Genomic DNA, 27,030 nt, shown 5'->3' on the forward strand with positions numbered 1-27,030 from the left:
ACCCCACCGACATCATTTTAATCCAATTCCCTCTCTCCTTACCCATTCCTCACTTACATTGACGTTGCCCTGCCCCTGTGCTCGCAAATTGCTCTTTGAATGAGAAACATGGGCAATTTCATGGTGCTAAAACAAAAGCCTTTCGGAGATAGTAGGAACTGCCGGTGTTGGAGTCAAAGATAACACAGTGTAGAGCTGGATGAACACAGCAGGCCAGGCAGCATCAGAGGAGCAGGAAGGCTGACGTTTCGGGTCAGGACACTTCTTCAGAAAAATAGAGCCCCAACCTGAAACATCAGCTTTCCTGCCCCTCTGATGCTGCTTGGGCCATTGTGTTCCTTCTGCTCCACACTGTGTTTTCTAAAAACTGTTCAGAAGTTTGTTATATCATCTCTGGATAGGAACGAAAAGAGACTTCTAGCTCTTTTCTAGTTTCATGCCTTGGCTAACATTCTTCCTATTATTGAAATAGATTAAAAACCAAAAGAACTGCGGATGCTGTAATACAGGAACACTAACAAAGTTGCTGGAAAAGCTCAGCAGGTCTGGTAGCATCTGTGAAGGAGAAAACAGGGTTAAAGTTTCGGGTCCGGTGACCCTTCCTCAGACCCTTCCTCTGAGGAAGGGTCGCCGGACCCAAAATGTTAACATTGAAATAAATTACCTGGTCATTTCTCTCATTGCCGTTTGCAAGTTTGTTGATTGGCAACTGTCCTGAGGCCAAGAATGTTACTAAACAAATGAAAGTTCTTTCTTTTCTCACCCTGTTTTTGGGTAACAGTCCTCGCATGACAGAAATAAAATAAGGAAAGTTTGCGCCTGTAGAGCACATTTCAGAACAAGCAAGCATCACAAATTGTTTTACAGCCAGTGTCCTTTTGAAGTGTGATCAGCATTGTAATGCAGGAAATACGGCAGCTAATTTTGCAAAGCAAGCTGCCACAAAGCAGCAATGTAACACTGACTGAGATAATATGCTTTTCTGAGCAGGACACCAGGGATCGCTCCCCGACACTTCTTTAGAATAATTGACAAACGGAGGAGTGCCAACAGATCTGTAACATTTCAGTCGACCAGGCATGCAGTTCTTCAGATTAATGTCTCATCCAGAAGACTGCACCTCGGACAGTGCGGTGCTCCCACAGTGCCGAGCTGGAGTGTCTGCCCTGATGTCTGTGCTCAGGCTGTGGAGTGGGATTCAGACCCGGAGCTTCACAATGCAGAGGCAAGAGGACAACCACACGAGCTATGACTGACCAATTCATGAGGCCAAAAGCTGGCTCTGTAATTGAGACAGACAGAGTCACATGTAGGATACCGAATGATACAAAATGAATGGCTTGTAGATGAATGAAGACAAGAGGATGGCGCGGTAGTTAAGGGGATCTGTTTCAGTGGGATTCAGATTGTTAGCCAAATGTTCATCTACGAGGCCTAGAGCTGTGACCCAGAGCAAGATGAGTGGAGATTCTTCTGAGTTCATACAGCATTGATTCTTCCCATCACCCTTTCTCTAATACCACTTCTAACGGCACCTATCTGAAAGGGTTTCCACTACACAAACACAGGATCAATTTCACACTCAATTTCTACTTTGCTATGAGATTGTCTTCTTGTGGCACAGATCAAAGGGGTTGGGAGGGGCTGATTTATGGCAATATTAATGGGTGTTTCAGAGCTTTACTGGTTCTTCGCTCTCTGAATCTGAAGTTACATTTCAGTGTGTCATGTTACAATACCAGCCCCACACCCCGCAGTTTCATAAATCAAGCTAGGCTTTAATTGAGGGAAGGCACAGATCATTCGGCCCATTGACTCTATGCTAGAAAATCACCTCTCTGAACATTTGCATTCCAGAGAAAAATTTGAGCATCCACGCACGGTGATGTTACGGCTTGATGTAGGAGTGTCAGGAAGCCAACTCACAAAACTGCCAAACTATTCTGAGTGAGATTATCAACAAACAAGACATGGGGCATTGAACTGAGGCTGTGACTGCTCTCTCAGGTGGAAATCAAAGTTTGGCTTCTCTAATAGTTGAAGACCGTCTACGGAGTGCTCTCAAATAACATCGCAGCTCTTGTTTTATTCGGTCGCTGCCTGTGGTGTCGTGCTGTCCTCATTTACACCGGTCACCATGTTTCTGATGTTACAGCAGTCACTGCATTTGGAAAGTGCTTGATTGCCAGGATAAAGGACTTCCAAAGCCGTAAGCCTACCACATACCGTATCACATCCACCATATTGGACGCAGCTGGGTGTACTCCTCATCACTGTTCTCATTCATTCATGGGATATAGGCATCACTGGACAAACCAGCTATTATTACTCACCCTTAACTGTGGCTTGAACCGACAACAATTAAGAGGCAATCACTTTGTTGTGGGTCTGGAGTCACATGTAGGCCAGACCAGGTAAGATGGCAGGTTCCTTCCCTAAAGGACATTGTGCAAACAATTGACAGAGCCATAGTTGTCATTTAGGCTAGCTCCAAGTTCTAGATTGTTAATTGAATTCAAATTTCTCCAGCTCTTTTTTAATTTTAGACTCTTCCCACCAACTCCCCAGCCTATACCCAGCTGCTACTCTCTGGCGAACTGCCAGGTCTCTGATTGACGTGGAGAGTACGAGCAAGTTAGACGAAATCAGTCCTCTTAATTTTTTTTTCCGTTCTCCCTCTTCAGCCCGAAGCCTCAACCTGTTGCAGAGAAGCTGGTGAAAGAGCAAGTTTATTGAGCCTCGCGCTGCAATCCTCCAGCATAGTGGCACCTGGGTAAGATGCCAGCTGTAACTCAGTGGGTTTCTGTCTCGTGGCTAACATTGACAGCCGTGGGATCAAGGCCCAATCCAAACATCTTGGTAAATTTAAGCTGATACTTGCTCTGGGGCCTGAAGGTGGTATTTTTCAGACATTGAAACTAAAGCCCTCCTTGCCCTCCCCAGCCAACATCAAAGGCACATTGACTCGGTTTTGAAGGAAGGAGATGCAGATTCCCCTCAACATGCTGGTAAATTTTCGTTCCTCGGTTGAGAAAGCACACAAGCTGGTCATTAACGCATTGCTATTTGAGGGAGCTTGACGTGCACAAAATGGCCGCCCTGCTTCCTGCAGCAGTGGCCACAGTTCAGATTTCCTTCACTGAGTGTGAGGTGTATCCTGGGAGTGAGGTTACTGCATCCACTGTACCCGTTGTGGCTTCCTCTACATCGCGGAAACCAAGCAGAAGCTTGGGGACCGCTTTGCAGAACACCTACGCTCAGTTTGCAATAAACAACTGCACCTCCCAGTCGCGAACCATTTCAACTCCCCCTCCCATTCCTCAGACGACATGTCCATCCTGGGCATCCTGCAGTGCCACAATGATGCCACCTGAAGGTTGCAGGAACAGCAGCTCATATTCCACTTGGGAACCCTGCAGCCCAATAGTATCAATGTGGATTTCACAAGCTTCAAAATCTCCCCTCCCCCCTGCATGCCAAAACCAGCCCAGCTCATCCCCGCCTTCCTAACCTGTTCTTTCTCTCACCTATCCCATCCTCCCACCTCAAGCCGCACCTCCATTTTCTACCTACTAAACTCATCCCGCCCCCTTGACCTGTCAGTCCTCCCCAGACTGACCTGTACCCTTCCTACCTCCCCATCTATACTCTCGTCTCCATTTATCTTCTCCTCTATCCATCTTTGGTCCGCCTCCCCCTCGCTCCCTATTTATTTCAGAACCCTCTCCCCATCCCCCTCTCTGATGAAGGGTCTAGGCCCGAAACGTCAGCTTTTGTGCTCCTGAGATGCTGCTTGGCCTGCTGTGTTCATCCAGCTCCACACCTTGTTATCTTGCATCCTGGGAGTGATGAAAGGCACTACCTAAATGAACATCCTTCCCTGGAGCACTCACACACGGGATCCAGCTGTGGAGGACTATATCCAAGTAACGCAACTGGACAGTAAGCTGTCCAAACCCAGGGTGGTGGATGTCCTCCCGGGGGTCTTTTCTTCTGAAAAGGGGATCAGAGGTTAAAGTGTCTGAAGGCTGTGCACCCCGCAGCAAAATGACCTGAGACTGTACTACCTCCCCGGTTCAAACTGTTGTCATGCGTGAAGGTTTTGAGCAAAGCCCCTGGGCCCCGACAATCCTATTCATTTGTACAGTCCCCTCCATTGTTAATTCTCTTCAGAGGCTCGGCCTACCGGGAAAAGGCTTACATTTAGAGATGGCACTTCTCAATTTTTTTTATCAGATTCTCCCCTCCTCTTTGTTAAGGATCGTTCTGCTGCTGGTTTCAAATTGCTAAGAGTTGGATAACGAGCCAGGACAGTTTCAAGTCGATTAGGGAACCAGCGTAGATGTACAAGAGGTATATATTTTTACCAGAGATAACACGGTGTCGAGCTGGACAATCACAGCAGGCCAAACAGCATCAGGGGAGCAGGAAAGCTGACTTTTCTGAAGAAGGGTCTAGGCCCGAAACGTCAGCCTTCCTGCTCCTCTGATGCTGCTTGGCCTGCTGTGATCGTCCAGCTCTACACTGTGTTATCTCAGATTGTCTGTTCATGCGCCGCTTCCCTGCCTTGGCCCACAGTCTCTTGTGGCACTCAGGGAGTGCAGGACTGGCAGAGGTGCCATCCACGTTTTGAATGAGTTGTCGTACTGAGACCCTCACAGCTTGATGCGAAAGGCCCTGCAGCCCTAATTTGAAAAAAGATACACTTTCCCTTCCCTCATAAAATGAATGATGCCCAAGTCAAATTGCAATGTAACACCCAGCTTTAATGTGTTTGGTTAAGGCAGGTCAGGAAACAGTCCTGGTCCGTTTTATTGAACATACTGTACTGCACACACAGACCTTTACAAACTATTCTTTTCTGAGGCCATTAAATTGTTTCCTGTGAGTGAAAGAAACTTCCCAAACTCAGCGTTAATAGCCCCATGACTAGTTACAGCAGGTCCTTTGAAGAGAATGGGGTGGAAACAAAACATTGAAATTAGCAGCCGTTATAAACAGTGTTGAAAGGCCAGACATATCAGCTGTTAACTTGAGAAAACCGAAACACTCATTCATAACAGGGACATACATTCCATGAGGGCCAGTCCAGAATTAGATAGGCAGAGGCAATGACCTCGAGGTATTAGCACTGGACTGTTACTCCAGAGACCCAGATAATGTTCTGGGCACCTGGATTTGAATCCCATCACAGCAAATGGTGCAAGTTGAATTCAGTAAACATCTGGAATTAAGAGACTATGAATTCATTATTGGAATAAATTCATCTGGTTCACTAATGCCCTTTGGCCGGGGGGGGGGGGGGGGGGGGGGGGGGTGGGGGTGGGGGGGAACTACCATCCTTACCTGGTCCGGCTTAGATGTGACTCCAGACCCACAGCAATGTGGTTGACTCTGAATTGCCCTCTGGCATGGGCAATTAATGCTGCCTAGCCAGTGATGCCCTCATCCTGAACTTTTTAAAACAAGATAGCCCTTATCTGAAAGTAAGGGGCCCCCTTTCAGGGCAGGATGAGGAGATTATTTTTCCATCAGGGGTTGGCCAACATTGGAATTATTTGCCTCAGAGGATGGTGGTGGCAGGGGTGGCTGAAGGTCTTGGTGCATAGATTCTTGTCAGGAGGGGTTAGACAGGAATTCTGAGAACGGTCCAGCCACGATCTGATTGAACGGTGGAGCAGACTCGAGGGGCTGAATGGATTCATCCTGCTCCTGTCTCACGTTTGTTTTCGTCATCGAGAAGGTGGTGATGAGCTGCCTACTTGAACCACTGCGGCCCATGTGCTGTAGATGGTCCCACAGTGCCACTAGGGAGGAAATTCCAGGATTTTGCGATATATTTGCAAGTGGCTCGGACGAGAACTTGCAGCATTCCCAAGTATCTGCTGCTCTTGTCTTTCTGGATGGTAGCGAGCATGGGTTTGAAAGGTGCAGCCAAGAGTTACTACAGTACATCCTGACAATGGTACACGCTGCTGCTGCTGGGCTAAACGTAGTGCCACATAAGAGGGTAGTTCTGTCTTTGATGGAACTTTTTGAGGTGTTGTTGGAGCTGAAACCATCCAGAGTATTCCATCATGCTCCTGACTTGCACCCTGTAGATAGTTGGTGGGCTTTGGGGACCACATAAGAGCCACACAGCACAGAAACGGACCTGTTGGTCTAACCTTAATCCCAAACTTAAATAGTCCCAATTGTGAGCACTTGGGCCATATCCCCTCAAACATTCCCTATTCATGTACTTATCCAAATGTCTTTTAAACATTGTAACTGTACCATATCCACCACTTCCTCTGGAAGCTCATTCCAGACATGAACGACACGCTGTGTAAAAAAAGTTGCCCCCATGTCTTTTTTAAAATCTTTCTTCTCCCACATTAAAAATCTGTCCTCTAGTCTTGAAATGCCCCACCCTAGGGAAAAAACAGCCGCCATTCACCTTATCTATACCCCTCATGATCTTATAGACCTCTTAGCCTCCTACGCTCCAGTGATAAAGGCCTTTGCTGCAGGATTCCCAGCGACCCTATGAACATACCTAGGCACAAGTATGCATAACCAGGAAAATAACTGCAAGAGATTATTTCCATGCCTTAACTACTTTCTAAAACAAAATTACACAGTGTAACAGGATCCTCTGAAAGTAATGGCAATATGTATTTATATAGCACTTTTAATGTTGCAAAGTCTTTCAGAGGAGCAATTATTAAACAAAATTGGACAAGGAGCCACTTGGGAAGTTATTAGCGCAGATCAACAGAAAGTTGGGAGTCTTCCAGAGAAGCTGTAGGGAGGATGGAGAGACTGAGAGGTCTCGGGAGGGAATGAGGCCCAGGCAGCTGATGGCGCAGCCACCAACACAGGAATGAGGTGAGGGAGGTGGAAAGAGGTGTGTTTGAGGACAGGGAATGCGGAGGAGGGCAGAACTGATGGAGTGAAGGCAGCGTGGGAGAGAAACAGACTCACGTCCTCCCCCACCCACCATACCCTTAACCCAGGAGTTCCGAGGCCAACTAAATCAAAACAATGGCTCCAACTTGAAAAATCGGCTGACTCAAGATTTCAAACCTGAGGTAGCAGCTCCACATCTTGCTGATACCATCACTTGGCTTCCACAAATTAACCAGCCCCTTCGAATGATTGAGCCAATCAAGGTTTAATGGTACATCCCAATATTGACTTATTCCTATTCGCAGCAAAGCCTGCACCCCCCCCCCACCCAACCATTGTAAGGTTGACCCCCACCTTCCCGTCATTCCTCTCAATCCTCCCTTTCCCTCCCTGATAAAGAACACAACTTTATACTGAGGATGTTTGCACGCATCTCAGAATACCCTTAGCACTTAGAAGAATGAGGCATGTTTGTATCGAAACATGGAAGACCCCAAGGGGATTTGACAGCGTGGCTATTTCTTCCTCTCTGCAGGAGGGATTAGGACTAGGGGGACACTGCTTTGCTTACTTTAAGATGGAGTTGAGGCACATTTTATTCTGTTGGGGGTTGTGAAGTCATTGGAAATCTCTTAGAGAATGATGGGGTAGGCCGTTGAATATGTTTGAGGCAGACGTGGGTCCACTCTTGACTAACAAGAGTCAAAAGATTATTCGGGGGAGCAGGGTGGTGGAGGGGGTCAGAAATGTGACGTTGGGACCAGAATCAGATAAAGCCATGACCTCAGATGGTGAAGCAGGCTTGGAGGAGACAAACGGCCTATTCCAATCTTCAACGGTCAGCTCTTTAGCAGATGGAACAGGGCAGCTCCCAGAAAGGTCCCACGGAGAGATTTCCGGCCAGGTCCAGCTTAGGTTGAAACTATTGTCGAACTGCTTCCTTCACTGTTCTTCCCGGCAAATGACGAACTAGAAAACTGATCTGTTGGATTGAGGATTTGAATCTGACGCCATTTCCTAATCCCAATACACTTGTATCCTCCTAGCAGCCTGGTGCCTATACAGAGACCAATCACATCATCCAAGATGATTTTGGGAATACAGAAAGGTATTTGTATTGAGTGAGGTGACATCTGCCCTACTGTCTGATGTGAGCACCGACAAGTCAAAAAAGGATCAACTCTTTTAAGCTCAGAAAGGAATATTTTTATTTTTATTGTTACACTGCATCCTTACAACAGTAAAAGGTATTATACACAGAGTACAAAGACAAGTCGCATAAGACTAGACCCACCGAGTGATTCATCCCAGGAGCCCTGCCACACCGGGGTCATTTACAGCTCACAGCTAGAGACTGCTCTCACTTTTTAAAATTTATTCACAGAATAAGGATCCACCAGCATTTACTGCCCATCCATAACTGCGCAAAGTCCCTGTAGGTCTGGAGTCACATGTAGGCCGAACCAGGTATGGATGCAGATTTCCTTCTCTAAAAGGACAGAACCAGATGAATTTTCCTGACCTGGTCATCATTAGTCACTTCATTAAATATTTTTATTGAGTTCAAATACCATTATCTGTTTTTGAAGCCAAACCCCAGAAGGTTACCCCAATCTCTGGATTAGTAAGCGATCGACAATACCATCAGATCATCATCTCCTCTTTTAAAAAAGGTAACCTCTTATTTTGTCAAGACATGTCCACGGGAGGAGGCCCCAGGCCCAGCGCCCGGTCTCCACGGGGGGAGGCCTAGGGTTACTTTCCCTCCAGACCTCCCTAAACCATAGTCATAACCTTTAAGGATTCAGGTTGGAATCTCCGGATCTTTTTCCTCAGAGCTTTCGACGCCTTGATACGACAAACTCTGGCCTCTGCGGGGAGATGCCGCCCGCCTGAGGCCCGAGGCCAGACCAGGGCGACCCTGTGCCCTCGGCCCTCGCTCCCACTCGACTCGCTGTCCCCGAAACGGTTAGCCGTGTACTCGCTGCCCTCACCCTCACTGCTCTCGACGACGGTGGAGTGGAATAGGGAGGCACATTCAGCTGAATACTCTGAGCCCTCTGACTCACTGCGGGGGTGGGAGTGGGAGCAAGGAGGGGTCCGTGCCCTCAGCCCTGCCCGTGGACCCCGGTGCCTGCCTGCCCTCAGCCGCTGGGCCCGACCCTGGAACTCCTGGCGGCCCAGAGCTCGGAGGCCCCCTGTGCCAGCTGCACGCCCACTGCCAGGACTCTCCTCAGCCACAGCTATCACCCCTCGAGCACCAGGTCTCTTAACTGCCCACGTTGACTCACCACTGACCCTCCGCTCAGCTCTGGCCACTTGGACCTTGCTGACCTGCAGCTGGAGCCGGGGCTCTGTGGGCACAAACCCGCTCTTGCCCCTGCCTGGCCTGACCGCTGGCCTCCAGCCAGTCCTCCGCAGGGGGTCAATGCCGGGCTCCAGACCACCGTGCCCGGTGAGGCCCACAGAACCAAAGGGGCCTGAGCGAGTCCCTGAAGTAATACTGGGCACTGCCAACCCAAACGGGACATCGGCCCCCGCCTCCAGCCCCTCCCAACCTAGGGGTGGGATTGGGGGCCAACCATTAGCCCCCCGGGACTTCAATCCAGTGCTTCCTGCTGGAGGTCCTACAGCCCTGCAGCTGCCAACAGGCCTCGCAGCCGCCTCCTTCTGCGAGGCCACGACGCACCGTTCCCGCTCCTTCTCTGACATGATGGCCCTTGCTCTTGGTTCGGGCCCTCCCTCTCCAGCGGTGGCCTGAGGCGAAGATCCTTCCTTGGGGCCGACTGCTCCGGTGTTGGACAGAAGCATCCCCCGTGGCTGCAGACCACCGCTCCGGCCCACGGGGGGCCCGTCGTCCACCGGGTAGAACAGGGGGCTCTGCAGAGCCACGGCGTGAAGGGGGCTGGGGTACGTGTAGATGTCGCTGCTGTCCTCGGAGATCAGGTCACACTGGAAGTTCCGATGCGGAGCAAGGAGGTGGTGCTCGCTCCCAGCAGAGGGGGGCTGAGGGAGCTTCCAGTCTGAGATGCCTGCAGATGTTACATGCCATGGTGCCAACCTCTCCAGGTCCCCTGGGCGACAGGTGGGAGAAACAAGACATGTCATATCGCTTGCACTAGTATTCACTTTGTGCACCACCCCACCCCCCCAACTCCCGCAAGCTGCTAAACCTCTAGCCCTTATTCCTCCCTCTCTCACCCCACCCAACCCCCCCCAAGAGGTATTACCCCACACATCCCCTGCACCCCACACCAAAAAGGTCATTCTCAACCCCCGTCCCACAAACAGTGTGCAAGATTCCACCCCCCCCGCAAGTCTCCTCTTTCCCCAACCTTAAACCCACACCCGCCTCGCTCCACCAGTCAGGTTCCATCCCCTCTCACCAACCACCCACCAGCATCCCCTGCAGCAGCTGGAGTCTCCCACCCACTCATCCACTGTCCACCACCTCCCCCCACATCACGCCGATACATTTGCGCCACCATCTCCTCATCACCCCACCCCTGCACCATTTCCCCTATCCACCCAGACTCCCGATCCATGAGACCACTAGACGCAAGAGCAGAACTAGATCATTCGGCCCATCAAGTCTTCCCCATCATTTATTGGCTGGCCTGATAATCCTCAACTCCACTTTCCTGCCTTTTCCACATAATCCGTGATTCAGTTACTGATTGAACATCTGTCTGTCTTAGCCCTGAATACACTTAATGACCCAGCCTCAATAGCCCTCTGTGGTAAAACATTCCACAGATTCACTACCGTCTGAGAGAAGAAATTCCTCCTCAACTCTGCCACCCCTTATTCTGAGATTATTCCTGCTGTTTCTCCTTGTGGGACAGTCCAGGACCAACCCTTCCACATCTGCTCTGTCAAGTCCTTTAAGAATCCCATACGCTTCAACAAGGTCAACTCTCATTCTCTTATCGAAGTGTGTAGGCCCAATCCAGTCAAACCTCTCCTCGTAAGACAGTCCCCCTGTACCAGGATCAGCCTGGTGAACTTCTCTGGTATCAGCCCAGTGCTCTGCTTCGTCCAGCATCAGTCAGTCCCCTACACCCCTTTCTCTTCGAAGCAGGATAGATCCCAAGTACCTGTAGAGACTGGTCTCTGCCGAGGGACCCCGAGCCTGGCAAGGTGGAAGCCGGGAAGCAGCTCGGCACTTGTTCGAATGCCTCCCCCCGGCCTTTTGCCAGGACCTTGCTGTTTGAAGGCTGTCGACTGCACGGTGAGCTCATCGGCCGAGCGAGGCCGTACCTCTGACCTCAGGGCCCTTGTCTCGGCTGGGCGGCTGCAGTACCACAGGCTGCCCAGCGACGGTGAGGTACGCTCACTGGACATGGAAGTGCAGGAGGTGGACAGGGAGCAGGACCCTCCATCACTGAGTTCGTAAAACCCTGTGGAGCGGAAACCAAATCACACTCAGAACCACAACCTCACAAAGAGACCAAAGCACAGCTGATTACGGAGATGAAACAAGGACTTTGTCTACAAACACACAGAGGGTCAGGCGTTATCCCTGGGGTGAGGCGAGAGTGTAAGGAGAAGGTTTTTAAAAAAAATTCATTCACAGGATGAGGGCATTGCTGGCTAGGCCAGCATTTATTGCCCATCCCTAATTGTCCAAACTCAACAACACATTGCTGTGGGCCTAGAGGCACATGTAGGCCAGACCATGAGAGGGTGGAAGATTTCCTTCTCTAAAAAGGACGTGAATGAACCCTAATGGGTTTTTGTTACAACTGACAGCCCACTGGGCTAACTTCTTATCCCAGAGTTTTTGGCTGAATTCAGATTTCACCGTCTGCTACAATGGGATTGAACACGTCCCCAGAACGTGGGCCTGAGGTTACCAGCCTCACGACATTACCAATCCACCACCACCTCCCCTCATTTCAGTTCAACGACCTGTTAAAATCAGAAAAACAAACACCAAAACAGCAAGAAATTGGAGCAATATCCAACTGGTTGAGACTGATCCAACATTCAATACAATCATGGATGATCTTTAACATTAAACATCTTTTCCTGCCTGCTCGCCATTTCCTGCAATTCCCTGAGAAAGAACTGTCTATCCAGGCATAAATAGATTCAACAATGCAGCATCCTTCTGGGGGTTACAGAATTCCAAAGATATTATACCTTTCAAGTAATGAAATTTCTCCTCATCTCAGAGAAAAAACCCATTGGTTCTTTATCCCGAGACCATATCTGTGTTTAGATTCCATGACCAGTGGAAACAGTCTCTCTGAGACCCCACTGTGGATCCCCTTCAGGATCTTCAACATTTCAATGAGATTACCTCTCATTTTTCTGAGCTCCAGAGAATCTTGAGCCATCATTTCATGTCATTGAGGAACCTGCTCATCCCAGGGACCTCTTTAATAAGCTTTCACTGTAGCCCTTCTAAAGCAAATATAGTTGCGGTGGCTCAGTGGTTAGCATGGCACTGGGGAACTGGGTTCAATTCCAGCCTTGGGCAACTGTCTGTGGAGTTTGCATGTTCCCTCTGGGCGTTGCCATTTCCCCCCCAACAATCAAAGGATGTGCCCATTAGGATGAAGGGTCTAGGCCCGAAACGTCAGCTTTTGTGCTCCTAAGATGCTGCTTGGCCTGCTGTGTTCATCCAGCTCCACACTTTGTTATGCCCATTAGGTGGATTGTCCAGGCTAAGCTGTCTAGATTGTCCAGGGATATGCAGGCTAGGTGGGTTAGCCAAGGGAAAAGTGGGGATAGGATGGGGGATTGAGTTGCTCTTCAGAGGGTCAGCATGGACTTGATAGGCCAAATGGCCTGCTTCTACACTGCAAGGGTTCAATGATAGTCATTTTAATCAACGTGTTCAGAAATGTTATGACACAATTCTAGGGGAGGTGGGCTACAAATCTGAATCTTCTGGCTCAGAGGTAAGGACACTACCCACTGTGCCACAAGAACCATTTCCAATGAGACTGTATCCTTCCGAAAATATGGAAAAATTGGAAGTTAATAGGATATGTTAGAAATGTACCAAGTGTACATTGGATGTACAAGAGGCTTGCAAACAAATCTGGATCAGTTTTACAACTGGAAGAGAAAATACCAAGAAATGTAAAGGTATTGACTAAGTTTGTATCAGAGGACAGACCATTCTGCCTAATTACAGCATGCCAGCATTCAGGCTCCACACAAGATCAAACCAACCCAATTTCATCTCACTCCATTGTTACTTACCCCGCAATTGTAGAAAACTGGAAGAGATTGGGAGAGGGAGCCAAGATAGAATTGGTCACATTCCAAACATTAACCAGGATTTCAAGGTTAACAGCCTGATCCACAATGAAGACCAGGCTGAGGAGATCAAGCTCAGTTCACACAAACTTGCTCTAGAAAAGCTGCAGACAAGAGGTAGATTAATCCTAGAGAGATAAAGTAGAGGGGGAGGAACTGAGGTCAAGGATTCAAGATAAATTGATAAAATATCCAGAGGGCAGATTAAAAAAGACATTCTTCCCCCTCAAGAGCTCTTGGGATCTGGAATGCTTTATCCCAATTGGTATAGAAATGTTTGCCATCAATAATTTCAAAATGGGAATTGCAGAATTAATTCAGGGCAAGGTGTTGACTGAGTCAAAGATGAAAGAACTCAGGAGCTACGATCAAACTCTCTGCCCAAGAGCTGGTCCGATCGCAAAGATCAAATGGCCAATTCTGTGTTGGAGAGACAGCAAAGATAGTTGATAATATAAAGAGAGTTTAAACCAAAGGTGGGGAAATCATTAATTCTCAGGGTGACGATGATGGGAGTTAGTCAATGGGTACTATGGAAGATAAAACAGATGCAACATCATGGAGATCAAAGACGAATTAGAAGTCATCAGGTGGGTACAGGGTTATGGAGATGGGGTGAATAAGAGCACTTAAGGCGTTCTATCAGCCATCACTGTATTGAGGACTGAATGGCCTAGTTCTATTCCTGTATCCAAATCTCAAGGAGCTCGGGCAAATCCTCACAGCTAGAGAACATTATCGCACAAGATAACCCCAACTGGGTGCTGGCGTAAATGGACTGTTCAGCATGAAGTAGGGACATGAATTCGGACAGGGGCATGAATGGGAATGGTTTAGAGGTTAATAAAGTGTGAAGCTGGATGAACACAGTAGGCCAAGCAGCATCTCAGGAGCACAAAAGCTGACGTTTCGGGCCTAGACCCTTCATCAGAGAGGGGGATGGGGTGAGGGTTCTGGAATAAATAGGGAGAGAGGGGGAGGCGGACCGAAGATGGAGAGAAAAGAAGATAGGTGGAGAGGAGAGTATAGGTGGGGAGGTAGGGAGGGGATAGGTCAGTCCAGGGAAGACAGACAGGTCAAGGAGGTGGGATGAGGTTAGTAGGTAGGAAATGGAGGTGCAGCTTGAGGTGGGAGGAAGGGATGGGTGAGAGGAAAAACAGGTTAGGGAGGCAGAGACAGGCTGGGTTGGTTTTGGGATGCAGTGGGGGCAGGGGACGAACTGGGCTGGTTTTGGGATGCGGTGGGGGAAGGGGACATTTTGAAGCTGGTGAAGTCTACATTGATACCATTGGGCTGCAGGGTTCCCAAGCGGAATATGAGTTGCTGTTCCTGCAACCTTCGGGTGGCATCATTGTGGCACTGCAGGAGGCCCATGATGGACATGTCATCTAAAGAATGGGAGGGGGAGTTGAAATGGTTCGTGTCTGGGAGGTGCAGTTGTTTATTGCGAACCGAGCAGACGTGTTCTACAAAGCGGTCCCCAAGCCTCCGCTTGGTTTCCCCAATGTAGAGGAAGCCACACCAGGTACAATGGATACAGTATACCACATTGGCAGATGTGCAGGTGAACCTCTGCTTAATATGGAAAGTCATCTTGGGGCCTGGGATAGGGGTGAGGGAGGAGGTGTGGGGTCAAGTGTAGCATTTCCTGCGGTTGCAGAGGAAGGTGCCGGGTGTGGTGGGGTTGGAGGGCAGTGTGGAGCGAACAAGGGAGTCACGGAGAGAGTGGTCTCTCCGGAAAGCAGACATGGGTGGGGATGGAAAAATGTCTTGGGTGGTGGGGTCGGATTGTAAATGGCGGAAGTGTCGGAGGATGATGCGTTGTATCCGGAGGTTGGTGGGGTGGTGTGTGAGAACGAGGGGGATTGCAGGCCAAATGCAGGCAAGTGGGGCTTGTTTAACTTGGGAAACGTGGTAGGCACGGACTAGTTGAACCAAAGGGTCTGTTTCCGTGCTGTATGACTCAATGAAGAGACGTGACCCTGTGTATAAAAGGAACTGATTGTTGCTATAAACCTAATATGCAGATCAGCTGTGATCTTGTTGAATGGTACAACAGGCTCAAGAGATAGAGTGGTCTCCACTTGCTCCTAAACCGTGTGTTTCAACTGTTCTGCTGCTGGAGTGGGACTATCAGAGTTGGGGGGTGTATGGGGTTTAGGATTAGTCACACACTAGGTACTCTCCAGCTAAAGTGGAGGAACGTAGCAATCAGAGAAATCTGTGAAACATGAACAGCTTTCGGGCAGCAACAGCATTTGTTAATGGACTGGGAGATGCTACAATACAAACACACCAGGTTAGGCAAGGTGATATATTCATATCAACACACATACAAACCAATTGCAGTCAACACATGCCATCATGCTGCTGCATTAGTTATTCAACAGAGGGAGTCTAGTGTTGGTCTGAACATTACACTTGCAATAGCAAGATACCTGTAGTATGCAGGACACACAGCAATAAATTGCCAACCTATTTGTTTTCTAATCCAGGTTGATTCACCAAGAAAAAGGATAAAGCCACGAAGAGGGAGAGGTGGTCTTGATGTCATTGAGCTGGTAATCCAGAAGGACAGCCCAATGTTCTGGGGGCATGGATTCAAATCCCATCATGACAGCCGATGGAAATTTATACTCAGGTCACAAACCTGTCCCTACCTCTGAGCCTGCAGACCCAGGTTCAAATCCCACCTGTCCCACAGAGGTGTGCAAGAGCATCTCTGAACAGGTTGATTAGAAAATAATTATAAATATATATCCTATAAATCCTTGGTCCCCATGAAACTATGATTGTCAGTAAAACCTGCTCACTAATGTCCTATAAGGAAGGAAATCTGCCTTTCTCACTTGGACTGGCCTACATTTGACTCCAGACCCACAATAATATGGTTGACTCTTACTGTCCTCTCCCCAACACCCAACCCAGCAGGGCACTAAATTCAAGGCAATTAGGGATGGCCAACAAACACTGGTCTTGCCAGTAATATCCACATCCCATGAAAGAATTTGTAAACAGGCCATTTGGCCCATCTGGTCCATGCTGGTAGCTATACTTCAAGCCAGACTCCTCCCACCCCACTACTATAACTGGTCATACCTTTTGCCTCTCTCTCTCTGCTGCACCTATCCTAAAATGCACCGACGCTAATCCAAGCAGTAACAAGTTTCACATTCTCAACACTTTCAGCAACAACAACTTCTGTTTATTAGTGCCTTTAACATCATGAAACCCCCCCAAGGCTTTTCTCTGTTGTGCTATGTTGGCTGCACCTGCATATGGGCTGGCAGCGATATCTCACACAAATATATTTTGGCAAAAAGTGACAAATGCCTAAGTAGAAGAATTTTAAAGAAAAAGCTGATCAGGTAAGAAAAATAAGGTGATAAACAAAAGTAGAATTTTTAGTTTAATTTTTAAAATTGTTAAAAGGGATAGGTTTTAACAACTGGCTCAAAAGGAGGTATATAAGGGAATCCAGAGTTGAGATCTACATAAGGACATTTTCCACAAATTTATTATTAGTGACTGTCTTATAATTATGACATACTTTTAGATTCATCAATAATTGGAGACATCATCTCCATGATGAAATTTAAAAATGTTGCAACACACAACCAGGGAGTATCTTACCAGTAAGTGGCTACTGTTGGGTTTATGGGACTAAGGCAGGTAGATGATGTTCAAGACGCAGATTTATATGTATACAAATATAAGGCATATTCAGCCATGACCTTTTTTTTGTTTCCATTATTTATTCACAGGATGAGGGTGTTGCAGGGATGCCAGACCAGATAAGCACTCCAAGTTCCACTCCTAAAGGACATTAGTGAGCCAGCCAAGACTACCCCCGCACCCCCCCAACAGTTTTGTGATCATCGCTAGACTGTTAAATCCAGCTGCCATGACAGGGTTTGAACCTAGGTCTGCCACAGGCCTCTGGAATAATAGCCCAGCAATAATACCACACGGGTACCATCTCATCACAGCGGGTGGGAGAGGCTCAATGGGGACTGAGTAGTCTCCTCCCATTTGCAGGTTTCTGAAAAACACAGTCTACCCCACCACACCTGCACCCAAATCCAGGGAAGCCCTGGATTCTGCAGCATTACTGCTACATCAGGAGAATGTTACCGGAACTTGGCCTGCTGTCACTCTCTGGTTGCTCAGGGGAAGCCTTGTTCACATCGAGCTTGAGCTCACTGATCTGATGGTCCAATTGTTGCAGATGAATTTTCAGCCCCGCATCTCGCTTCCTTAAATGTGACTGGAAAGCAAACAAAAAAGACTTTTGCTCAAACAAGACAGAATTTTGAAAAGTTCCAGCATTAACTTTCAGGGACCAGAATGATTTCTGCTATTTTATATTAGTGGGTGGCCGCAGCGTACAATACAGTGTCATATAAATGAATGAAGATCAGGAGGATTTCCCCCTCAGTATCAAACGTGTGAACTGTAAGTAAATGAAAGTCTGAAAGTTCTGGAGGAACTCAGAATACCGAGAAGTATCTGCGGAGAGAGAAACTAGAATCAATATTAAGTACAAAATGACTCTTTTCTTTCCTAAATTCTAATGAGGTCAACTTATATTTGACTTACACACCACAAATCAACCTCAATGTGCAACTTATTGTACTACAGGAAATACACTGTATTTTACAGAAGGTCAACTTTGACTCCTCATGCAACAAACTTTACGAATGGTGTAGCTTTGAAACAACAAAAAAAAAGGAGGCAGTTCAGTCCATCAACCTGGACCACAATGGTTCCTCCAACATGGCATCTGTCTGAGGAATGACTCCACAGCAGTTCTGGTGCTATTACATCTCCTACTAAAACTACAACGATGGCTCCTATTGCCTCCCTGCTACCTGCGAAAACCGTGGAACTCAGAACATATAAGGCAGGGAGAGTGAAAGCTGTTCACAAAACCCCGAGAGTCCTGCTTCACCACAGATTCCTTACCACTCTACAAAAAGATGCAACAGAAATTTGCATTTATGCCGTGCTTATAAGCAACCTCAGGATATATCAAAGTGTCTTACAGCCGACAAATTAGAGTTGCTGCTCTAACGGCACAAAAGCAGCAGCCAATTTGCAGACAGCAAGCTCCTTCAGAACACCAACTTGCATTTATATGCAGCCATGGGTTAATAACACGTCCATTTCTCAGCAGTATTGGTTGCCTGGAGTACAGTCCAGAGAAACCCCTCTGCTCTTCTTCAAATACAAACATATGAAATAGGAGCGGGAGTTGGCCACTCATTCCCTCAAGTTTGCTTGCCCATTAAATAAGATCATGACTGATCTGAACACACTGCACCCCCAACTTATGCTGACAACACGAGTACATCTATCTCTGCACTAAAAACACTCAAAGGATCGGCTTTGAACACCTTTTGAGGAGTATAGAGCACACTTGATGGGTTGAATGGCCTACTTCTGCCTCCCAAGTCTTATGGCAGAGAGTTCCAAAGACACATGACCGTCTTTGAAAATGTTTTCTCCTTATCTTGGTGTCAAATGGGGGAACCCCCTTCTTTTAACAAGATGGACACCTCTCCCCCCCCACCCCCCACCCCCCACCCACTAGATTGCCCACGAGCAGAGAAACAGCTTTTCCATACATTCTCTGTCAAGGCTCCTCAACATCTTACTTCTGCTGAAAGGACCGGCAGATCTTTTACAGGCAAAGGGTTTAATACTTCACCCAGAAAGATGGCACCTCAGAGAGAGCAACACTCCCTCGCTACTGCTCTGGGAAAGATTTGTTCTCAAGCCTCCTGAGCAGACCTCAGGCTCAGAGGCAATAGAGCCATCCATTAGAAACCACTACTGAAACCTTCCATGTCACAAGAAATGGGGGGGTACAGTACAGCGCACAAGTGCTGTCTGATCCACACACAGCTGACCACCCAACTGCGGAACATCCGTGCCAGGAAAGTAGTCAGCAACTTACTGTTTTAAAAACACAATCTGGATACATCGTTGCTTGACTGAGAAGGAAAATGGAGATGCAATTACTTACTCAGGTGACAGCATCTGAAGTGATTCATTTTTTAGACTTGCATTTACAGTTTCACGACAATCCAAATCCACATCAAGGAAGTGATTAAAGAGAGCCAAAGTCTTAGACTGTCTTGATTAATGGCAGTAGCTCACGTAGAGTGGTCATAAAGATATACAGCAGTCATTGATAATTCAGCAGATTGTAAAAAGATCTCATTTCAGGCATTTCAAGAAAAACAAAGACATTAATTGTGATCATGCGATGTGCAACGATTCAGTTTCCAATAATTATAGCTTCCCAAACCTGCGTGTGAAGAGAGAGCAAGAGAGTGCTCTCCAATTGTTGCAGTTAAAAACTGACACAAGGAAGATGAAAGCAAATAGAAATCTGGCTGAGTGACCCACGACCTCGTCACGCTCCAGGTTCCAGGGGGAATGAAGCTTCATTTCACACTAAGCAGGTCATTCAGCCCACAGCTCATGTGCCAGCTCTTTGAAGGAGCCATCCAGTTGGTCCCCAACTTCCCATCTCTTTGTCAGTGACCCTGATAATCTGTCCTCAGTGAATACAGATTGAATTCCTTTTAAAAGAATCCACTTCCAACACTTTTAGGCATCACATACATTACAAGCAATTCACTGACTAAATGTTTTTTAAAAACGTTCCTCATTTTTCCCCTCTAAATGTCTGCTAACCTGCTTCTGCCCGTAGCTGCTCACTATTTCTGAGAATCTCTTCATAAATGTCCCTTTAAGGTTTCTTGTTCCAAGGAAAATGAGGGAACAGGGGACGGAGCTAGATGATCAGACATGATTTCAGCGAATGGTGCTGCAGGCTTGAAGGGCCGAATGACCTACTACTTCCTATTTTCTAAGTTTCTATGGTTTTGTGTCATCTCAGTCACGTGAATCAGACTTTGAATCACTTCTTGCTCTTGCAGCCTACTCCCTACTGCGCACCTGAATACCAAAATGCCACACACAGTGCCAGTCATTTCAAAGGCATCTTCTGTGGCACCAAAGGGGCTGGTCCTCAGAGCCTCAGGATTATGGAGTGGCGGTCGCTACTGACTTGTTATTCAGTGACCCCTTTCCTAGCCTCTGCCCAGGGGGTCAAAGAGCAGGGCAGTTGTCTGGAGCATCCTACTCTGTGGGATTTTGCTGTGCACCATTTGGCTGTCATATTTCCCTCCTCCACCACACTGATTACACATTCAGTATACCTCATTGGCTATGAAATAATTCAGGGAACCCCGAAGCTCCATATAAATACATTGTAAAAAAATAAGCACTCACTTACAGAAGATGTAAGCATGAGATACAAGGGTACAATCAGGCTTGCTGAACAGATGCCCCTCAACGTCAAAATTTAAAGTACAGACTTGAACCTATGTGATGCCCTTCTTGACCAAATACTTCAAAGCCCATTTTAAAGCCAATGGAAACCTTTCAAACATAGTGGCCATGGGAGGATTGGTGGCAGACAAATTCTAAGATTTCAATGAAAACAAAGAAACCTACAGCACAGGAACAGGCCCTTCGGCCCTCCAAGCCTGCGCCGATCAAGATCCTCTGTCTAACCTGTCATCTATTTTCTAACGGTCTGTGTCCATTTGCTCCCTGCCCATCCATGTACCTCTCCAAATATATCTTAAAAGACGCTAACGTGTCTCCGTCTACCACCTCCGCTGGCAACACGTTCCAGGCACCCACCACCCTCTGTGTAAAGAACTTTCCACGCATATCTCCCTTAAACTTTCCTCCTCTCACTTTGAACTCATGACCCCTAGTAATTGAGTCCCCCACTCTGGGAAAAAAGCTTTTTGCTTTCCACCCTGTCTATACCCCTCATGATTGTGTAGACCTCAATCAGGTCCCCCCTCAATCTCCATCTTTCTAATGAAAATAATCCTAAACTACTCAACCTCTCTTCATAGCAAGCACCCTCCATACCAAGCAACATCCTGGTGAACCTCCTCCGCACCCTCTCCAAAGCATCCACATCCTTTTGGTAATGTGGTGACCAGAACTGTACACAGTACTCCAAATGTGGCCAAACCAAAGTCCTATACAACTGCAACATGACCTGCCAACTCTTGTACTCAATACCCCGCCCATTGAAGGAAAGCATGCCATATGCCTACTTGACCACCCTATTGACCTGCGTTGCCACCTTCAGGGAACAATGGACCTGAACACCCAGATCTCTCTGTTCATCAATTTTCCCAAGGACTTTTCCATTTACTGTATAGTTCGCCCTTGGATTTGATATTCCAAAATGCATCACCTCGCATTTGCCCGGATTGAACTCCATCTGCCATTTGTCTGCCCAACTCTTCAGTCTATCTATATTCTGCTGTAATTTCTGACAGTCCCCTTCTCTATCTGCTACTCAACCAATCTTAGTGTCATCAGCAAACTTGCTGATCAGACCACCTACACCTTCCTCCAGATCATTTACATATATCACAAACAACAGTGGTCCCAGCACAGATCCCTGTGGAACACCACTGGTCACAGGTCTCCAATTTGAGAAACTCCCTTCAACTACTACCCTCTGTCTCCTGTTGCCCAGCCAGTTTTTTATCCATCTAGCTAGCACACCCTGGACCCCATGTGACTTCACTTTCTCCATCAGCCTGCCATGGGGAACCTTATCAAATGCCTTACTGAAGTTCATGTAGATGATACCTACAGCCTTTCCCTCATCAATCAACTTTGTCACATCCTCAAAGAATTCTATTAAGTTGGTAAGACATGACCTTCCCTGTACAAAACCATGTTGCCTATGACTGATAAACCCATTTTCTTCCAAATGGGAATAGATCCTATCCCTCAGTATCTTCTCGAGTAGCTTCCCTACCACTGACGAAAACACAACAAGATCAAGCAGTGACAACAAGATCACCTGGCTTTGTGAAGTTGATCTAGGGATAATCGTTGGTTGGGACACCAGCTCTTCTGAGGCAAGCAGAGCCTTGATTTTAATGCTTCATCTGCAAGCCAATATCACCAGCAGTGCAGTACACCTTGGGATGTGGGTGTCACTGGCTGCATCAGCATTTATGGCCCACAGGGAAGTTAAGAGACAACCACGTTGCTGAGAGTCTGGAGTCACATGTAGGCTAGACCAGGAAAGGATGGCAGCTAACAAGGTGTAGAGCTGGATGAACACAGCAGGCCAAGCAGCATCCGAGGAGCAGGAAAGCTGATGTTTCAGATCTGGACCCTTCTTCCTGCTCGGCCTGCTGTGTTCATCCAGCTCTCTACACCTCATATTCTCAGATTCTCCAGCATCTGCAATTCCTACTATCTCAGGTAAGGATGGCAGTTTCCTTCCCTAAACGACAGTAGTGAACCAGGTGGATCTTTCCCAAAACTCCACCATCTGCCCTGATGAGATTTGAATCCAGGACCCATGGCATTAGCTGGGTCTCTGGATTAATAATCCGGCAGTAATCCCACGAGGTCATCACCGACCCCCCCCCACCCCTGCACCAGATTGCCTTGATTTTGTGCTCATGTCCTAGCATGAGGCTTGGACTCGGGATCTCGTGGTTCAGATCTGATGAAGGGTCTAGGCCCGAAACATCAGCTTTCCTGCTCCTCTGATGCTGCTTGGCCTGCTGTGTTCATCCAGCTCCACACTTTGTTATCTCAGGTGAGGCTGTACTGCCAATATTCAGCTTGTCCCAGCTCACTCAGGGAAAGTTACGAGAGGGTCATCATAAGAGCAACTTTGGAAAAGTTCAAAGGGGGAATAAATGACTGACACAGAGACAAGAGAGAGAGAGAGCTATGAAACTGGAACAAAGGGAAAATGATATCTTTTCAAAGCCTGTCACGCTGATCTCTTTATGAATAGGAGTCCTCACTAACTGGAAACACACCATTATCAACCCATAGCATTTCAGTCAGACAGAGCCAGTCGAGGAGGGGATTTGACTTGAGGTCAATTGTTCCCTGTCTGCCTTTAATTAACAGGTACCACTGCTATTTACCATGGTCACTCCCTCCTCTTCAATGCCGCATTCTTCTCAAGGAGGATTCCCTCCTGTTTGATTTCCTTAACATCTTTATCTTATCTTCTGGTCTAATGTGACAAGAGCCTTGAATCAATCGCCACGTCGCTCCCAAACCCTTTGAAACATTCTGCTCAGCTATTGAATGGGAGAGCAGGCCAAAGGGGTCGAATGGCCAATTTCTGCTCCTAACCAGTGTAGTTACATGTCTTTCGAAGAAGGGCAGTCATCCCTTGACTCCTGGCTAATATTTATCTCCTGAACAACACCGCCGTCTCAGATAATCTGAACTCTTTTCGTTTGTTGGTGGGATCTTGCTGTACAAGATCGTTTGTGACATTTCCCATTTTGCAACGGTGACCCTCTGGAAAGTGGCCTCAGGCGGGAGTTGGGTGTGCGGGGGGGTGGCGGTGAGGGAGGTGGTGTTGAAGGCGTTATACAAATGCAAGTCTGCCTTCTGCTGAAATAACAATCTCGAAATATGCAAAGACTATTTGGCGGTGGGGCCCCCCGGAACAAGACGAGACGTCCCCTCGGGGGTTTGTAGAGAGAGAGGGAGGGGAGGGAGACTTCGAGAGGAATTCACATCTGCATTGAATGAGACCTCAGCAGCAGTCCAGGGGAGAGAGAGAGAGAGAAATTGTCACATCAGAACAGGGAACTGGGCCGGGGAACAATGTGCCCCGTTTTCACACATAGTTGACGAGCTGTTGATATTTTAAACACAGACAGACGACCTGTGGAAAGTCAGGCCAGGATGTGTATCCCAGTCTCAATGTGGATTGAGAATTGATGTAGACATCGATCATGGGGATCAAATTAGCCGCGAAAAACCCCAATACATCAGGAATTAACTGTAAACTCTTGTGTAAATGAATGCATTAAATCCTAAAATATATCGCTATAAAACTTTTAAATGCAATCATGACGCCGGTAAAAATAAAAGTAACATACAAGTATTTTTAACTCCCGAACTCCTAAACATTAAACGCATAGCAACTGCTCGTGTCGGTAAAATTCTTAAACAAGTTGTAAATAGACAAACACTTCTTTCTTCTGGACATAAATGAAATTATTATGAAATTACTATTATGGATAGAGCTCTTAAAGATAGTGGAATCAAGGGTTATGGGGATAAGGCAGGAACAGGATACTGATTGTGGATGATCAGCCATGATCATAATGAATGGTGGTACTGACTCGAAGGGCCGAATGGCCTACTCCAGCACCTATTGTCTATAAATGCGAATATGTTCGTAATTGTTTCTGAAACAGACAATAATCCTAACATGCATAATTAGTCCATGCATACGCAAATAAATTTTACATATCATGGATCACATTGTTTGTTGGCATTAAATGCAGCCTTTTGAAAGCTATCTTTATTTTTTTTTAAAAATGCAGCCTCTTGTAACACAGTAGTAGTGTCCCAGCCTCTGGAGTGGGAGACAGAAATTGTTGGAACAGCTCAGCAGATCTGGCAGCATCTGTGGAGAGAAACCAGAGTTAACGTTTCGGGTCGGGTGACCCTTCCTCAGAACTGGGGCAGGAGATCCAGGTTCACGTCCTACATAGTTCCAAAGGTGTATATTAACGTCCCTAAACTGCTGGCTCGAAAATACAATGACCGTTAGAAACAGATACTGTACTTTTTTCAAGATACACCGTATTCACACCAGCTCTTGCAGTAAGTGAAAGCTGAACACTGGGGATTTGCAGCTGGTTTAATTATTTGCTAAATAACTCTCCGCACCATCCAATCCCAACCAAGAACTTTTTATGAGTTATTAAATTCTCTAACTCTTACCATTTGCCAACATCCCCTCCCCCCAGCGCTAGGCTTGGGGTAGGGATCGCTACAAAACTGAAAACAAGGATGTGTCAGATCATGAGAGGTTGAAAAAGTTGGGACAATGTTAAACTCGGAATGAGCAGCTGTCAGTTACGGTTTTGCTCAGAACGGTTGCTTACCAGTTGCTCCTTTAGAGAGCACAGGGTCGCTTCCAGCCTGGCCTCCTCGGTGCAGCTCTGCCTGTTGGCCAGCTTGGCTGTAGGGCTCTCGGTCTCCAGCGCCCCTTTTACCAGCTCCCTCTGCCTCTCCTTCAACAGTTCCAGCTCCTGCAACCCGGCTAGCGCCGCCTGCAGCCTCTCCCCAGCCCGGCAGCGGTCAAAGGCGGCCGAAGGTGCAGGCACGGACCGGCGCCTCCTGTTCAGCATCTTGCAACTCCTGAGAGGTGTGAGTGATCGGGCTCACTGTCCAGAGAGAGAGAGAGAGAGAGAAGGGAGGGAGGGAGGGATTGTTCTCAATCTCACACAAAAGGACTCACATTCAATAGTCAGAGTGCAACAGAGGACCAACTATTTATCACTTCACCTCCAAAGTGCTCGCTGACAAATCTGAGTCCCTACCCAATACAACCTCTCTCATACCGCAGCCTTTAATTGGCGAAACCAGTTTTTACACTCTCATCGTCATCAATTCCCCACCAATTCACTTCAGAAATTCCACTGCTGTTTTGCATATGCATCCTATGTAACCTGTAAATAGACGCACACGTTTAACCTGCATGGATTCAAAATATATATATATTCTAATTAATATAGATACGCACTTTTAACTGATATGAAACTATATATAATATGCATCCCAATTTAACACACATACACGCGCTTAACCTATAAAGAATTATATAAATGCATCCTCTTTAACTTTTATGGAGATATATATGAAGCCTAATAAAGATAAATATATATATTCGTGAACTTATATGGAGATATATATAAATGCAGAGACAGTAAAAACTGTCGATGCTGGAGTCAGATATCATAGTGTTGAGTTGGAGGAACACAGCAAGCCAGGCAGCATTGGAGGAGCAGTTAAGTTGACTGTTGTCTATATAAATGCATCACATTGAACGTATGGAGATATTATCGGCATATATGGAGATTCTTTCAGTATATATTTGACAGTGGAGGATGAGAGAACGTATCCCGTGTTTGGGAATGTATTATTGGGAAGTGGCGGGAGAGGCATTTTCTGAATAAGACCGTGATTAGGAGTTTCTGCTCTCTTAGGATGTGGTTCGTCTCTTGAATTCTGCCCCAGGGATCAGAGAAAGCCGGGTCACTAAATATATTCAAGGCTGAGAGAAGGTTTTTTTTTGATAAACGAGACATGCGGGGAGCGTGGGGACAGGCTAGGGCGTAGCTGAATCCACCATCAGCTCAGCTGCGATCTTATTGATTGACAAAACAGGTTCAAAGGGCCGATTGGCCTGCTCCGATGCCGATTTCTTCTGGCCATATAATATCAGCCCCCGATGCACAACATTTCGACTGGAAAATAATGAGAAAAAAAGAACAATATACTGCTGATGGAATCAAAACAGAAATTGCTGGAGAAACTCAGCAGGCCTGCCAGCACCTGTGGAGAGAGAAGCAGAGTTCCAGTCTGTGAACTCTCTATCACGATGTTACTGAGCAAATACAACCCCTGGCTATTCCTGGAATAACAAATCCCATTACCTTGCACCCCGTTTCCCCCTTCTCTCAAATCCTTCAGCTCCCCTCCAGATCAATGCTCCCTGTATAATTTCTTCCAAACATTGAGTTTTTGCGAGAATTAGAGGTTGTCTTTACGGGAATCAGAATCAGTAATGTAAATAAAGAACTGCGGATGTTGGAAATCTTGAAACAGAAACAGAAATTGCTGGAGAAACTCAGCAGGACTGGCAGCATCTGTGGCAAGAAATTAGAGCGAAATGTTTCGAGTCTAAAGAACGGTCACTGGGCCCGAAACGTTAACTCTGCCTCTCTCTTCACAGACCGGCTGCGT

The 27,030-nt window shown here is 47.1% G+C and overlaps 1 protein-coding gene across 1 annotated transcript in view; it reads right to left on the bottom strand.

Annotated features, from left to right (window-relative positions):
* Positions 1 to 8,086: 8,086 nt before the first annotated feature.
* Positions 8,087 to 27,030, bottom strand: part of LOC125454726 (dapper homolog 2-like) — a 31,420-nt gene continuing 12,476 nt past the window's right edge. Inside the window, exons 2-5 of the mRNA XM_048535836.2 lie at positions 25,167 to 25,448; positions 17,299 to 17,431; positions 10,989 to 11,291; positions 8,087 to 9,965 (exon numbers count right to left, since the gene is read on the bottom strand). Of these exons, the coding sequence (XP_048391793.2) occupies positions 8,668 to 9,965; positions 10,989 to 11,291; positions 17,299 to 17,431; positions 25,167 to 25,412 (1,980 nt within the window). The 5' untranslated portion in view covers positions 25,413 to 25,448 and the 3' untranslated portion in view covers positions 8,087 to 8,667. The remainder of the gene's footprint in view (positions 9,966 to 10,988; positions 11,292 to 17,298; positions 17,432 to 25,166; positions 25,449 to 27,030) is intronic.

This window comes from Stegostoma tigrinum, chromosome 9 (genome assembly GCF_030684315.1).
Source record: "Stegostoma tigrinum isolate sSteTig4 chromosome 9, sSteTig4.hap1, whole genome shotgun sequence".
Taxonomy (NCBI): domain Eukaryota; kingdom Metazoa; phylum Chordata; class Chondrichthyes; order Orectolobiformes; family Stegostomatidae; genus Stegostoma; species Stegostoma tigrinum.